This window comes from Globicephala melas, chromosome 8, assembly GCF_963455315.2.
Source record: "Globicephala melas chromosome 8, mGloMel1.2, whole genome shotgun sequence".
Lineage (NCBI taxonomy): Eukaryota > Metazoa > Chordata > Mammalia > Artiodactyla > Delphinidae > Globicephala > Globicephala melas.
The window spans coordinates 14,712,040-14,728,695 of NC_083321.1; the positions used below are offsets into that span (position 1 = coordinate 14,712,040).

Consider the following 16,656-nt stretch of genomic DNA (forward strand, 5'->3'; position numbering starts at 1 on the left):
GCTCCATCACAGGGTCCCTGCGTGTACTGTTTCTCTGCCTAGAACACTCTTCCTTCTTAGCTGCATTAACTTAACTCTTTTAGACCGAAGTCCAAGTGCTACTTCCTCTGGGAAGCCTTCATTGGTGTCTCAGAGTCAAATCTCAACCTTGAACCTCTCCTTCTTAGCTTGTATCACAGTTGTCATTTCACGTGTATTTGTGTGATGAATGATTATTGTCTGTCTTTCCCGTGGGAATGTAAACTCCATGGCAAGAGAGACCATGCTTGGTTTTGTCCCCTAGCTTTGTTCTATCACTGAGCACGGTGCCTGGTACATGGTAGAAACTCAAAAATGTTGTTGAGTGAGTGCAGGACAGGAAGTCCTAAGCTCTGGCTTCTGTGGCAAAGAAAACGTCTGCTTGTTTCTCCTCTGTATTTCCCAGTCTCCTCTGTTATGTTATGGGATGTCATGTGATCAAATTCTGACTCATCAGTGGGGTGAAAGCCATGTACTGTTTCCAGCTATGGCCTCTGAAATGTCACAAGTGGTCTTCAATTCCCTCTCTTTTCTCTGTCTGCATGGCTGGAAGCAAAGGAGTCACAAGACAGAAAAAGCCCAAATTCCTGAGTCACTGATTAGAGATGAACTGCTCACACAGGTCCCCTGACCCTCCTTAAACTGTGATAGGAGCAAGATATACTTTTATTGGATGAATCCCTGAGGTTTGGAGCTATTTTTTATTGTGGCACAACCTAATCTACCCTAACGTAAAACACCTTCCCAGCTCTGCCATTAACTCCTTCTACCCTGCGGCCAGCCACCATCTCTCTGGGCCCCAGGTTTCCTCTTGGTAAAATGAAAGGATTCCACACAGTGATCTCTGAAATCCTTCTGACGTTAAAATTCAGTTGTTCTGTCTGGATATTTCCTCCCTCCTGCCTAACGCTATAGGCAGACACCATAAATGTTTGCTAAATAAGAGTACCTCTTACATTTGAAATCCTTCCCCACAGATAAAAGCATTTTAATATCTTAGAAATTCAAAGCAGTCGCTCAGAATATTTAAACAACAACATCCAGCATCCAGCAAGTAAACTATCCAACAAAATCACACGGTGCTGTCCTCATCAAGAGGCTGCGGGGGCTTCCCTGGTGGCGCAGTGGTTGAGAGTCCGCCTGCCGATGCAGGGGACACGGGTTCGTGCCCCGGTCCGGGAGGGTCCCACATGCTGCGGAGCGGCTGGGCCTGTGAGCCGTGGCCACTGAGCCTGCACGTCCGGAGCCTGTGCTCCGCAACGGGAGAGGCCACAGCAGTGAGAGCCCTGTGTACCGCAAAAAAAAAAAAAAAAAAAAAAAAAAAAGAAGCTGCGGCACTGCCAGAGATCTACTCCTCAGCCTTCCAGAAGCCCCCCAAGCATCCTGCTCTGTCTCCCCTTGGCAGTCTGGTGGCCTCAGCGTTCCAATTATCTGCAAGCCTCATCCTCAGACTGTGTTTAGCCAACCCTCTCAACGGCCTTTCTCGATAGAGACGATCTCATTTCTCAAAGGATCCCACTAATGTCTTTTCTTAGAGAGCTGTCTTTAAGGGCTGCTGCCTCGATATCAGTAACCAAGAAGCAAAAGTCACATCTTTGATGAGAGGTAGCCAAGGTGACCCAGAGTCCTAATGACTTAACTGCGTTTCAGATCTCCTGAGGTCTAGCCTAGCTCTGCCGTGGGTTCACTGTGTGTGAAAGAGGCCAAAGCCCAGCTGCTCTCCTTGGGCTGGGGTCCCTCTTCCTGTTAAAAATGAAGGTCATTGCAGCTGCTAACATCTCAGTAACCATAGTAACACAGGACCACATGACAGATGTCTGATCTCCATCAGAAAATGTCTGGTATTAAGTGTTCTTCATCCTTTCCCTCACAGCCCCCCCCCCACACATCTTGTTAGGTGGCATTGAAGTTCTCCCAGGGGACCAGCTCAGGCATGGGAAATCCGGACTGAGAGCATTAATTAAACCTCTTATTTCCTCAGAACATTTTGCATTGCCAGGCCCGGGAGCCAAGAAAACCTCCCAAGGAAGCTCTTATGAGAGAGGATGCTAACTGCACCGCCAGGGAAAGAGGCACTCCAGCTCCACAACTGGCAGCAAATGAAGCTCAGTAGGAAACTATGCCTGGCATACAGCAAGCACAAGATGAATACTTGCAAAAGAGTCAGTTTAATCCAGTGGAGCTCATTTAGCAAATGGGATTCCTCTTGAGCCACTGGAAGTCCTGCATGAGATCATGTGAACCATTCACCCTTTTCAAAAGTTCCTGAGTGCCTGCTGCCTGCACCCATGGGTGACAGTACGGAGGCTCTAAAGGTATTCATTTGCGGAATGAATCCCATGTCCCCAGGACTGTCTGGGGCTCGAGGACAGGTTGGGAAGTATGTAGAGGGCAGGGATCACATCACAAAGGGGCTCTGGATTCAACTGGAGTCTCTCGGGTTTATTGCTGCAGAAACTTTGAAAACTTTTATGCATGTGAGTGACAGGATCAGCTCTGCATTTCAGAAACATCCTTCTTTTTTTTTTTTAATAAATTTATTTATTTATTTTTGGCTGTGTTGGGTCTTCATTTCCGTGCGAGGGCTTTCTCTAGTTGCGGCGAGCGGGGGCCACCCCTCATCGCGGTACGCGGGCCTCTCACTATGGCGGCCTCTCTTGTTGCGGAGCACAGGCTCCAGATACGCAGGCTCAGTCGTCGTGGCTCACGGGCCCAGTTGCTCTGCGGCACGTGGGATCCCCCCAGACCAGGGCTCGAACCCGCGTCCCCTGCACCGGCAGGCAGACCCCCAACCACTGCACCACGAGGGAAGCCCCAGAAACATCCTTTTTGATGCCCTGTAGGGAAAGGATTAGAAGGAGACTATTGTTTTGACCCAAGAAACAGTGTTCTAGGACTGCTGAACCCAGACCTTAAGGGAACTGGCAGCTTCTGCTTCCTTCCTCTTAGAACCTGGCTGCCATGCTGGGAGAAGCTCCAGCCACGTGGAGGAGAACCCAAGTGCTCAATACACAGCCCAGTTGTGCTCTGGGCAGCAGCCAGCACCTGCTGCTTGCCATCTTGGATGTCCCAGAAGGTATCAAGTTGAGTAGCAAAACCGCCCAGCTGAGCCCAGTCAACATGAGAAGTCACAAAAGAATCATTCTTGGGTTTATTTACCACGTCACGGGTTTATTCTGCAGAAGTAGATGAACACTGGGAGGTACCAGATGGTGGTCATGTCTTGGGCTCAGCAGAAAAGGTGTGGTTGGAATGATCATAGATTTGGGAGTCATCAGCTTCACGGGAAGCTGAGAGCCCTGTTTCAAATGAAATCACCTCCACCCCTCCTCACGCATGTCCGGCATGCTTAGAGCACAGCCGACTCACAGCAAATGCTTGCTGAATTAAACGAAACCCTGCACAATGAAAAACACTGGAAATCCCTGTTTTGTGATTTTAGACAGTCCTCCTCATGCCTGGAATTCTAATTTCCCCTCAGTCTAAGCACACTTCTTTTCCCCCTCTCTGAATCAACGTGTGTACTCCGAGCTGCTGCATGCGATACTCTTTTATCATTCTAAGAGAAGTCCTTTCCTTGAGGGTGGCATATGGACTTGGAATCTGTACACCTGAGTTTGGGTTCAGGATGACTGGATTTTTCTAGCTGCCCCACATCCCCTCTGAGCCTCTGGCTTCCTCATCTGTATATGGAGATGAGAATATCTGCAAATCTGATTAGGTAATAATGGTAGAGTACCGGGTCACGGCTAAAGGAAGTGCAGATGTGAAGAGAATCATTGCAATCATTTCCACCAGGATGCGGTACAGCCCCTCTCCCTGGTGGTGAACACAGGGCAAGTTTGGGAGAAAGGAAATCTCCAGCTTTGTGTGTTTGAAAAAGCTCCTGTTGGTTTTCCAGCCTCCTCGGCCAGAGAGGGTGAACAAAGGGTTAGCAGTCTGGTAAAACGACCCCCTACCCGGACGGAGTCTCAGGCCTGGGTTTGAGCCCCGGTTTCCCTGCTAACCTAACGCACAGTGTGACCTTGGCCAGCTCCTGCCCTTCTGGGACCCAAGTGTCCTTCTACGTAAAGCGTGAAGGATGGCCCGAGACGACCCTCACGTTCCTTCCACCTGAACGGCCCCGGCTCCGCTTGGGGTCGGGGGTCTGGTCACATGCTGGAGGGGAGGGATGCTGGTTGACGCGGAGCTGAGTGCGGGCTCACCAGCTCGCTCCGGGTCCAGCCTCCTGCTCTGACGTCCTCGAGCCGCCCTCTCTCCCCGCCCCCCCGGCGGCTGGAGAGCGGCTGGCGCGCCCGGATCCCAGGCCCGGGAGGTGCGCGGCGGCGGGACCGAGCCCCGCGCGGGGAGCGGGCACCATGGTGCTGTCGGTGCCCGTGATCGCTCTGGGTGCCACGCTGGGCACGGCCACCAGCATCCTCGCGCTGTGCGGGGTCACCTGCCTGTGCCGGCACATGCACCCCAAGAAGGGGGTGCTGCAGCGGGACCTGGACCCCGATCCGGAGAAGGCGAAGCCTGGCGTGCTCCGGTCCCAGCAGGTGAGAGGGGGCGGCGCCTTGGTCTCCCCGGGCCGGGTGGGGTCTCCCCGGCAGCGGCGGGGAGTGGGTGGCAGGGAATGGTCGGCGGCGTTCTTCTTTGCACGATAGAGCATGGCGGGGTGTGGGGACGGCGGACGTGCTCGGGGACCCTGGGTGGGAGGGGGGGCTGTCCTGAAGGCCTGGGGGTGGAGGAGGGGTCGGGGAGGATAATGAAGGGTATGGGGGTCTCGGGGGGACAGGAGAGGAACCGGGACAGCGAGCGCTATAGGGGCGGGCATGGGAGGGAATAGGGAAGCGGGCTTGGATGGGAATGGGACTGGGAGGGGAGCTGGGGGCTGGGGGGCGAGTGTGGGGATCTGGGAGGAGTGATAAGACCGGGAAGCTGTGAGGGGGCCCGGGGAGCGGCCGGTGAGGGTTAGGGGAGACTGAGAAGGGAATGTGCAGAATGAGAAGCTCGAATTGGGGGGAAGAAGAAGGGGGTCTGTGAGAGAGAGGACAGGGGGCCAGTTGCGGGCTGGCACAGGGAGAGCATTGACAGAGTCGAGAAGGGGGAAATCCACCACAATCCAGAGAGGAGGCGGCCGCTGTCGCTGCAGTGGGAGCTGGGGAGGGGCAGTGGTGCTGGGTGTGCCTGGGGTCTGGAGAGGCAGATGAATATGGAGGGGCCTGGAGGACCCTCACCCTGTCCTGGCAGCTCTCAGCTCCAGCCAGACTGAGCGAGTAGCTGAGACCTCCCCGAAGGTGTGTCTGGAGATGCCCCTGGAGACAGGAGGGCTTTTATCCCATGCATCAGCTTGTCCCCAGAGCCTCTCTGGGCAGGAAATGGTGGTGTCCCCATTGTATAGAGCAGCAGAAGGGGTCTGGGAAAGGTTTGGAAGGACAGCGCTACATGGGCTGCGATCTCCAGGACACATTCCCAAGGTGGTGAGTGCAGAATGTCCTCTGGAGACCCGGAAGGAAGTACGGCTGGAAGGACTGGAGGAAGGCAGGCCCTAGGGCAGGGGGTGACTTAATGACTTCCCAAGGCCCTCTAGATTCCTTCCAGAGCTTAGAGTTCCAGGGGAGGCGCTATAAAGCTGTGATTCCACCTTCCCTTTGCCAATTAATTATTCAAAAGCTCAGACCCAGTTGCTCGGGGCCTGTGTCAGTCATTGAGTGTAGAAAGAAATGGCTGCTGTCCTTGACACACTTAGAATCCGAGAAAAGTGACATTGACACCGGCAAGAACAGGAGGCAACTGGGCAGTGGGATGTGGGACCCAGAACCATGTGAAATAGGAGTACTGGGCTACCCACTCCAGGTGGGCACAGGGCGGAGGAGGGGGCGTTGGATGAGCCCTTCTCCAGACGTTGGGTCCTCAACCTCCTCTCCCATCCGGCACGCTTCAGGGACAGCCATTCGTCTGCCTTTCACAGTGGTGCTCTTCAGGCACTGTCTCCTCCCCTTCCCAGAGAGAACCGCTGCGGACAGTGTTGGTGTAAGTGACCTCCGGGGTCCCTTCCAACGCTTTGTCTTACTGAGGACCAGTAGCCCACGCAATGGCCAATGATCTGTTAAAGACAAACCAGATCACGCGTTTCCCTGGCTTAAAATCCTCCACAAGTTCTCACTGAGCTTGGAAAAAACGCAGCAAACTGGAGCCTGGCACGTACTCTGCGCCAGGCTCCGTTCTAAGTGCTTTACACTTAATGCATTTAGCAACTCAATGAAGGACATATATGAGGAGCCCGACTTAAAACTGAAAAAGCTAAAGAGAGGGCGAGTGACTTGCCCAAGGTCACACAGCTCGAGAAGTTTCAGAGCCGGATTCTAGTCAGGCTGGTCTGGCTCTGGAGTCCGCGCTGTTAGCCACTGCACTTCTTCACCTACGTGATGTGGCAGGTGTTTACCTCCCCAGCCAAGCTCAGGCCAGGTGTCCGCTTCACGGGCCGTCTCAGCTTCCCTGGATTTTTTGATCCTTCTTGAAGACATCAACCCTTCCCATTTTCCTCTGGCTTTTCACACAGATGGCTCCTTCTCATCCTTTAGGTCTCTTTCTGTTAGGATCTTACCTCCTCAGGGAGGATTTTGTCTACGGCCACATGTAACAAAGCCCTCCCGCCCCCATTACGTTCTCCATACCATTCCTTCCCAATTCTTTTGTAGCACTTGGGATGGTTGGATGTGATTTTTCGTATCTGCTCACTTGTACAATATTTATTCCCAGCACCTGCTCAGTGTCTGGAACCTAGTAGGTGCCCAATAAGCAATTGTTGACAAATAAAGGCATCCCAGTGCCCAGCCGTTGGGTTATTTCTTAAAATGTGGATGCATTTCGCAGCCCCTGTGCAACCCAGGGCTAGCTCGTAGGGACACAATAAACATTTGTTGATACGTGAGACCCATCCATTCACATCCCTCACTTGGTTCCCTCAGTGACAAGGATTTGGGCCCCTGGGGCTGAATGTGCAGGTGTGAATGTGATGAAATTGAGGTCTCACAATGTCGTTTTGGCTACCATTGTGCTCAGACTGATTCAGCTGCTGACCCAGATAGAGTACACAGAGAAAAGACACTATGTTGACATTTCAAAAAAAGTAAAGGAGGTGGGTATTAGGGGTGGCAGATGGCAGCAGGGTGATGGGCGTGGCACATGTTGACAGAGAGGAGGAGAGTCAGGTAAGGAAGCCTCTCTGAAGATGTTCCTTAAACAGAGAGGGCATGGGGGCTGGGGAAGAGGGTTCTAGATTCCTGTAGCCACTGGGATTTCTCTGGGATATAGAGTGACCGGCCGTGTCTCTATAAGTCGCTGATTGTGGTTGCTGGAAAAATTCCTTGGATTTGTTGGCCATGCCTGGGAGTCCAATTTCTGGTCATGAATTGTAGTGATTTTGAAAAGAACTTTGAAGCTTTCCCTGAGGGTTCTTAACCTGAGGTCCACAGACCCCAACAAGGAGTCTGTAGCTAGACTGTAAGGGGTTCTTGGTCTTGGAGAGGAAAAAATTGTATCTTTCTTTTCATTAACTTCTACATGAAACTTAGCATTTTCTGTAAGTAGGAGTATAAACAACACACCACAGGAATAGTAGCCATATCTGTGACCAGGTCCTCAAGGGAAATCACAGATAGTTTCAGAGCACATCACAGCTGTTGCAGATGCCTTACGATACCATTTACGCTCACCTCTAATTCTAAATTATGTACTTATTAAATCCCCCACTAGATCCTATTATCTAATGAAAGAATAAAGAGGCACACAGATAACCATTTCCCCGACTGATTTTATTAGATGTACTGTCGTAGTCCTGTGTCTTTTATTTGCTGCTTTTCAGACATTCTTCTCCAGACAGCTGAAGGGATCCATCCAGCATCTCCACCATGTGGGAGGTGGCAGAGGGTGCAAACCCTCAGTCACCGCTGTTCATGCCTCCAGCTAGCTTCAGTTCATTATTTTTCTTGGCTTTTCTGAAATATACACTGTGAACCCTTTATCCTGCCTTCTTACACAATCCCTCAGCCTCACCTGCGTGCAGCCTTTCCAGGGAGGAGAGGGATTCAGTTTCACTACGCTGTCCTTGTGACCTGGCAGCATCACCTGGGACCTCCCTCCCTGTGGTCAGCCCATCTTTCAAAGCTCGGTTATTATGCAGTGATTATTGGATGCTTGAGCCAGGAGACAGAGCAGAGAGGCAGACACAGTGTGTGTGTGTGTGTATGTGTGTGTGTCTGTGTAATCATCTTCGCTTCACCGCTGCTGCCGCATCTCTTAGCAAGAGGCAGCCAGACCCATTGGTTCCTTCCCCCAGAATTTCCTTTTCATGCTCATCTGCACAGGATATCACTCACAGCATTTCTGGGTCCTTGCAGAGGAAGCCCTCCTTTCGACGAACCTAAATAACTACAGAGCAAGTAAGGGGAACTGCCCTTCCCCACGGCTCAGTGCCCTGACACTTTAGCACGAGTTGCAGTCCTGTTCTCAGAAAGCTTTCATTTCAGGTCTGATTTTTCTTCCCATCTGGTGCTTACCTTGCTTACATGAATCTTCTCAAATGAGTCTCAGAGTAACCCTGCTGCTGTCCCCTTGAAGTTATGTGGTCAAAAGCTCCTAGCTCCCAATGTTACTTACTACCAAACTATAAAATCCTACCCTCCTTCCAGCAGAGTTGAGAAGGGAAGTGGCTTTTGATGGAACATGATGTTAGTCATTCAGGCTGTTATAAGAAAATACCACAGAGTGGGTAGCTTATAAACAAAAATTTATTTCTCTTAGAGCTAGAAGCTGGGAAGTCCAAGATCAAAGTTCTGGCCAATCCAGTGTCTGATGAGGACCTGCTTCCTAGACTTTTGGATGTAACCTCACCTGATGGAAGGGGCAAGGGAGCTCTCTCCTTCCACTTTTATAAGGGCACTAATCGTACTTATGAAGGCTCCACCCTGATGGCCTACTCACTCCCAAAAGCCCCACATAATCTATGACAAAGGAGGTAAGGATATACAATGGAGAAAAGACAGTCTCTTCAATAAGTGGTGCTGGGAAAACTGGACAGCTACATGTAAAAGAATGAAATTAGAACACTCCCTAACACCATACACAAAAATAAACTCAAAATGGATTAAAGTCCCACCTCCTAACGTTTTCACAATATTGATTCTTCCAATCCAGGAACGTGGTACATCTCTCCATCTGTTTGTGTCATCTTTGATTTAAGGGGGCACAAACATTCAGACTACAGCAAACACTAATAGATTCAAAGTTTTTAAGAAATAATTTAAACATATGCTGTATTTTTATCAAACAACATATGTATAGTGGAGTCTTCCCCCACATCCCCAAGATCAAGGAGTGTATTTCATTTTCCTTGTATCCCTGACTATAGCCGGTGTGATAACGGGCACATGATAACCCTTCAATGTATATTTTGAGTTAAATCATCATATCGTGACATAACACTGAATAAGAGAGTGAAGATGCAAAAGAATGCACGTGGTTAAGCTTCCATTTCCACAAGATTTGAATTTAAGCCCATTTATGTCTGGGGTTTCCGCTGGGGGCAGGTAATGACTGGGGCAGAGTCGGGGAGCTTCCCAGCTTTTGTTTATAAGCTCTGCCTCTTGATGTGGCGCTGGTTACACAGCTGTGTCCACTTTATGAAAGAAAATTTATCCAGCTCTACAGTTATGATTTGTGTACTTTTCTGTATGTAGTTATAACTCAGTAAAGTTTTTATTATTTGTCAAGTTGTGATGGAATGTTTGTGAATGCTGATTTAGTATCAAGCTAGTATTTTTTTTAAACATCTTTATTGGGGTATAATTGCTTTACAATGTTGTGTTAGTTTCTGCTCTATAACAAAGTGAATCAGCTGTATGTATACATACATCCCCATATCCCCTCCCTCTTGAGCCTCCCTCCCACCCTCCCTATCCCACCCCTCTAGGTGGACACAAAGCACCGAGCTGATCTCCCTGTGCTATGTGGCTGCTTTCCACTAGCTATCTATTTTACATTTGGTAGTGTATATATGTCCATGCCACTCTCTCACTTTGTCCCAGCTTACCCTTCCACCTCCCCGTCAAGCCAGTATTTTTAATACCAGGATGATTTGGGGACTATGATCAAGAGACGTGGCCCTCCTTTTTGTGGTCCATTATGCATCACCTCCCTGGCCGTGTCTGCCTTCTTCTGCTACTCCTGTGGCCACCTCCTCCTTCAGACTAGGGACTGGAGAACATCAACGTGGCCTGATTAACTCTCCCACCTGTTTTCCTCTTCCTTAGAGCACTGGAGCAACATCCTCTCAGATCACTTGTCTGAATGCAGACTTGTCAGAGTGAGGATGGATCAGAGCCTCAATCTGCATTTCATCAGCTAATAAGCTCATTCACTAAAGGTTAATGAACACATGCTAGGCACTGGGATGCAGCAATAAAAAGACAGGTGCATGCTGTTCCTTGCAAGTGGGGAGGTAGACAGTAAAGCCAGCAGTTGCCGTGAAGCGTGTTACAGTGCTACCATGACAGGCGAGGTATGGGGGGTCATGGGCCCGAAGTAGAACTTTCTCCAGTTCTCGTTGGCTATTCTGACGAGGTCTCCCCTCTACATCAGTGATCGCAGGAGGCCAACATGAATTGCTAACCCCACTCCTGGAACTGATTTGACTCTGGACTGCCGTAAGGTCTGACCTCCTTGGATTCTCAGTCCTTTTAAATAATTGATTTCTCAGCTGATCTCCTGGCTGGTAAACTTTCCTGTTCATATAAACAAACAAACAAACAAACAAAAAATAGACCCGTTTCCACAGAATAATAAAGAATAGTGATAGCATAGCTAACATTTATTGAGTTCTTTATGTGTGCCAGCCACCGTTCTAAGCTCTTTAACCATATTAATTTTATCCTCACAATAGCCCTATGAAATATGCACAATTATTACTTACGTTTTACACATGGGAAAAGTAAAACACAGAGTGCTTAAGTAACTTAGTGGCAGAGCTGGGAATCAAATTTAGGAATTCTGGTTCCAGAGCCCACACGTCTGACCACTAGGCTGAAGATTAGCAGAAAAAACTAGTCAAAATTTTACTTGAGCCACTGCGTTTCCCCAGATATGAAATAAAAGTGTCTACAATGTATGAATCTTTGCAGGTCAAAGATCTGCAGAAACCTTTCCCAAAGCTTTGGATGTCTTTGCTGCCTCTTGCTTCCACCATGCTTCCAGCACTGGGTGCAGCCCCGGGCCCTCCAGAGAAATTTACACAGTAAACATGTTTGGGCTGGTCGCTTAGCAACAGGGAAGACAGTATGAATTTTGCGTCAAGAAATTAGCATAGATTACTTCAAGGAGATGAGTGCACACCCATCGGAAACCCTTGGCCCTTTGAAACATACATAATGTGGACTTTTGGTCTGTGTCCATCAATCCCTTCCTGGTGGCAGGTCCCAGACCCGTCACATCTTTTTCCCTGTCTAGTTTCTCCTCTGGTTCAGCATGTAGATAATTCATGTTCATGGCTCTTCTCCTCATGTGATTGACGGTTCACTAGCACCTTTTGTTAATTCCAGCAGAAAGCACTGCTGCATCTTTTTTTTTTTTTTCTGCGGTACGCGGGCCTCTCCCTGATGTGGCCTCTCCCGTCGCGGAGCACAGGCTCCGGACGCGCAGGCTCAGCGGCCATGGCTCACGGGCCCAGCCGCTCCGCGGGGATCTTCCCGGACCGGGGCACGAACCTGTGTCCCCTGCATCGGCAGGCGGACCCCCAACCACTGCGCCACCAGGGAAGCCCCACTGCTGCATCTTTTGACATTTTTAGATTTTCAGATACTAGCCCGGATTATCTGGGGTACAAGAAGAGGAGTAGAGAGCCCATCAGAACACAATGGAAGAAACACCTGGACGAGAAATCAGAGGGGCTTAGGTTGAAGGCAGAAGGAAGGGGAGAGACTGGCAGGATGGAGAAGCAGCAGACCCAGAAGACAAAGAAGAAGAGACAAGTTAAAGAGTGACTGACTGTCCCAGAGTCAGACACCAGAGGGAGGAATCAGAATATGTGTGGATGATCCCTGCCCTGTCCACGCTGTTGACCTACAATTTCCCCCAAACCAGTAACAGCTCATCTCCGACTTGTTCCTCGATATTACTGCATCCACTACGTCCGGAGCTTATTTCTGCTAACACACATCGGGAAACCCCACTTTGAGGATGGAGGAGAAGACCTTCACAGAAACAGGTTTTAAGAACTAAGAGATTCTCGGACTTCCCTGGTGGCACAGTAGTTAAGAATCCGCCTGCCAATGCAGGGGGCACGGGTTCAAGCCCTGGTCCGGGAAGATCCCACATGCCGCGGAGCAACTAAGCCCGTGTGCCACAACTACAGAGGCTGCTCTCTAGAGGCCGCGAGCCACAACTACTGAGCCAGCAAACCACAACTACTAAGGCCTGCGTGCCTAGAGCCCATGCTCCGCAACAAGAGAAGCCACAGCTATGAGAAGTCTGCACACGGCAACGAAGAGTAGCCCCCGCTCGCTGCAACTAGAGAAAGCCCGCGTGCAGCAACGAAGACCCAACACAGCCAAAAATAAATAAAATAAAATAATTTTTTAAAAAAAGCTTTAATTAAAAAAAAGAGAACTGAGGGATTCTGAATCAACACACACGTGCATACAAAGGGCCCCCTATAGCCACTTTGTTAAGAAATCATGAGTTAGGAGATTTCTAAAGGAAAACAGATGAAAAAGCTAGATCTATTCCTTCCTCCCATCTCTCTCAATTATGTTTATTGAGCACAGACCTGTGCCGGGTACTGTGCTGGGGCTGGGGATGCAGGAACCGCCCCCTCCTCAATGACACAGTGACCTTTCTCAGCCTTCATGAAACTTACATTGTAATGAGGGAAACCAGAGTTAGCAGAAGAAGAGCACAGATCAATGAAAATGTGTGATGGTGGCAAGTGACCTAAAGAGAAAATTCTGGTGCTATGAGAGGGTAAGGTGGAAGTGATACAGGCGAACAGGTCAGGGAAGGCTTTCCTGGAGGGAGTGATGGCCAAGCTGAGAGCTGGCGTAGGAGGGGAAGTTAACCAGGCAATGCAGAGGGGTGTGAGGGGTTTCAGATAGGAAGGAGGCCGTGCAAAAGTCCTGGGACAGGAGGCAGCCTAGCACTTAGGAGGGCCCAGGGAGAAGTCAGTGTGCCTGGAGGGCAGAGAGAAAGGATGCCCAGTGTATGATGAGGCTGGGAGGTGGACAGGAGCCTGGGCAAGCAGGGTATTGCAGACCATGGGCAGGTTCCTCCATTGCTTTATTCATTTATGTATCAAACATTTATTAAGGCCTACGTGAGGGACACTGACCTGTGTACTGACAGTGCGAAGGCTACAGTTACTTTCAAAGCTTTTTAAAGTTAAGGTGAAATTCACATAAAGTCAACCATTTTAAAGTATACGAATCAGTAGCATCTAGTACATTCACAATGTTGTACAGTCACTACCTCCATCTAGTTCTAAGACATCTTTATTCCCCCTGAAGAAAACTCCATCCCCATTCAGCAGACGCTGTTCCTCTCTCTCTCTGCCTTCCGTCTCTGGAAACCACCAGTCTGTGTTCTGTCTTTACGGATTTGCCTCTTCTGGACGTTTCATGTATTTGGAATTTTTAAATTGGTGACGTTTCGAGCCTGGCTTCTTTCACTCAGCGTAGTGTTTTCAAGATTCGCCCATGTTGTCGCGTGTATGAGGAGTTTATTTCTCGTTATGGCTGAATAACAACCCATTATATGTACAGGCCTCACTTTGTTTATCCGTCCATTTGTTGATGAGCATTTGGGTTGATTCTACCTTTTTGGTTATTGGAATAGGGCTGCTATGTACATTCCTGTACAAGTATTTGTTTGCGTACCTGTTTGCAATGCTTTCAAGTATATACTTAGGAGTGGAATTGCTGGGTCCTATGATAATTCTGTGTTTAACTTTCTGAGGAACCTCCAGTTGCTTTCTGCAGCACCTGCAGCTTTTACATTCCCACCAGCAAGGCGTGAGAGTTCCAGTTTCTTCACATCTTTGCCAACACTTATTATTTTGCCATTTTTTGGTTGTTATTTTTTGTTATTTATTATAGCCATCCTAGTGGGTGTGAAGTACTTTCTAGGCTTTTAATTTTTTAAAAAAATCCAAACTCTGATTTTTAAAATCTTCATCAGTATCTTGCACGTTTTCAATGAGCATTTCTGCTCTGTATTGAATGCCAGTTACAGAGAATCCACATGGGCACACCCGTGAAATCATGTCATGGCTCCTGAGCCTCACAAGAGGAGTGGAGTGTGCAGCGGTGCTGGCTCCCCTGCTCTCCCAGCAAATTTGCACCTGCTACTCCATTCTTTAAATATGGGGCATGTTATCACTGTCACCTTCCTCATTCTTTGCCCCAAGCTTTAGTCCCTCATGGGTCCCGATCTGCTTCACCTAGGTTCCTGGGGGCCCTACAAACCCAGGTCCAATTGGAGTGCTATTTACTACCTCTCAACATCATTTCCTCATGTTGGCATCATCAGGGCAGTGTGATGCCAGGAGGAGGAGCCTTGGTCCCCTACCATATGCATTCACTCCACACACACAAAATTTCCCACTAAGGAGTTCCCTAAGTGCTAATTAAACAAAGGGTGTTTTAATTGATTCATATTATAGAACATTCCTGGGAGAGTTTTACATGGTGTTTAAGGGCATTGCAGCAATACACAGTGGTATTTTGGGAAGCTGATTGAGGTTTTGGGTGGACTTGAAATGCATTGTAATTTTCTCCATTTAAAATAGTGGAATACAAGTGACTGCTCTCTGAAATTCACTAGCCAGCATGTTTCCATGAGCAGATTAGAGTCAAATAATAAGGGGTGGTTGCATGTTTGACTATGTGCATATGCATGTGTAAATGTGAATATGCACATAGCATATATGAATGAGAGAAAGGGGAGGCGCAGCCCATGGAAAATCTGTGAAACTGAGTCAGTCCATCTGGCAGAGACCCTAGGGTACCTTGACATATTTCACTGACTCCCTCCACCCTCCACTCATTAAATCCAAGACATACTTTTCCTTCATAGAAAAACTGAGCAGGCTTTGCAGAGAGCAAGGGAAGTGAGGAGAAATGTTGAATGACTGCATGAGTCATTGGACGGATGGATAGATGAATGGGGAGGAGATTCATGGGGCCACCGCCTCTGCTTGCAGCCAGAATAAAAATCACAAGCACAGAAATGCAGGGGAAGGTGCTGAGCTTGTGGAAGAATCTCTGTGCTCACCTTCAGTGACACCGCATGGGATCAAGACAAGCCTGGAGGGCGTGGTGGCTTCACTTTGTATTGGTTTCCCTCCCTTCAAGCCTCTGTTCCTGCAGCTGACAAGGGAGACAGTTTAAAAAATCTCCCGTTGCAAAGACCAATGAGATAATACCCTGGGGGGACCACGTTTTACTTGGAAAATCATTATAAACCACGTAGTTTTGGACTTGCTGTTAAGAGTGGCCTGATGAGAGGGATGTAAGTTACTGAGGCAGGAGAGTGAAGACTTTGCTTTTCAAACAGAATTAAGAATGATGTTTTGGTGAGTTCCCTGATGGTCTAGTGGTTAGGATTCAGCAATGTCACCACCATGCGTGGGTTCAATCCCTGGTCGGGGAACTGAGATCCCATGCAGTGCGGCCAAAAAAAGAAAAAAGAATGACGTTTTGGAGAGGAATGCATTTGAAGATGAAGAGAGGGTTGGGGAAGAGCAGTTTGGTTGGGCAACTAGAAGACTTGCTGGAAACAGCTGCAGAATGAAGCTTAGAATAACTTCAGAGAGCTCTAAGCTCATTCCGTGTTTCAGATCCCGCCTCCCCTCCACCTCTTCTCACAGTGCACTCCCCAAGCATCTTAGAATGTGTTTTTATTTCCAGCACCATCTGTTCACAAAGAAAGAGCAACGATACCAGAGACGTACATACAGTGAAGGCAGTGATGGTAGTCAAGAGACGAAACTCCGTGGGAAAATGTCAACGTGGTCTCAGGGCATTTTGACACATTCCCTGCAAATGCATCATCTAATAAGCCCGTCTCTTACCTTGCAAGTGGGACGGATCCTTCAAGTAGCAACAGGACTGTTGCCCTTTGTGTGACAGCCTCATTACAAAAACTTGCAGAGACAAAGGACGGAAAGGAATGAACAGGAGCATAGGTATCCCATCGGTAACCGCTACATGGTAGACTTGTGTTTCTTTTTGGATACCCACCAGTATTAGTTTTAGGTAAGAACAATCTAGTTTTTTGAGACGACTCAAAAGAGGAAATTACCTCTTAGAATGAAAATGTTCATTTCAGGATCAAGCCACTGAGATATAACAGGAAGCAAATTAGACTTAGATCCCAAACCTGAGTGTGAATTCAACCTCCAGCTAAATGACCTTGACCATTCCAAATCCCACTTTCCTCATCGACAAAACAGAGGTGATAACAATAAGATTCTCTACAGTAGTATTAAAGACTAATAGAGATAATGCTTTTGAAAGCACCCAACACTGTCGGCACCAGTCACTACTCAGAGTATATTTTAGGTATCTCTGAATCCTTTTCTTATTTATCCTTTACCAAAGCAATGAC

The 16,656-nt window shown here is 48.6% G+C and overlaps 1 protein-coding gene across 1 annotated transcript in view; it reads left to right on the forward strand.

The window, feature by feature from the left end:
- Window positions 1–4,253: 4,253 nt before the first annotated feature.
- SYT13 (synaptotagmin 13) overlaps window positions 4,254–16,656 on the forward strand; it is a 42,177-nt gene continuing 29,774 nt past the window's right edge. Inside the window, exon 1 of the mRNA XM_030864346.2 lies at window positions 4,254–4,556. Within this exon, the coding sequence (XP_030720206.1) occupies window positions 4,377–4,556 (180 nt within the window). The 5' untranslated portion in view covers window positions 4,254–4,376. The remainder of the gene's footprint in view (window positions 4,557–16,656) is intronic.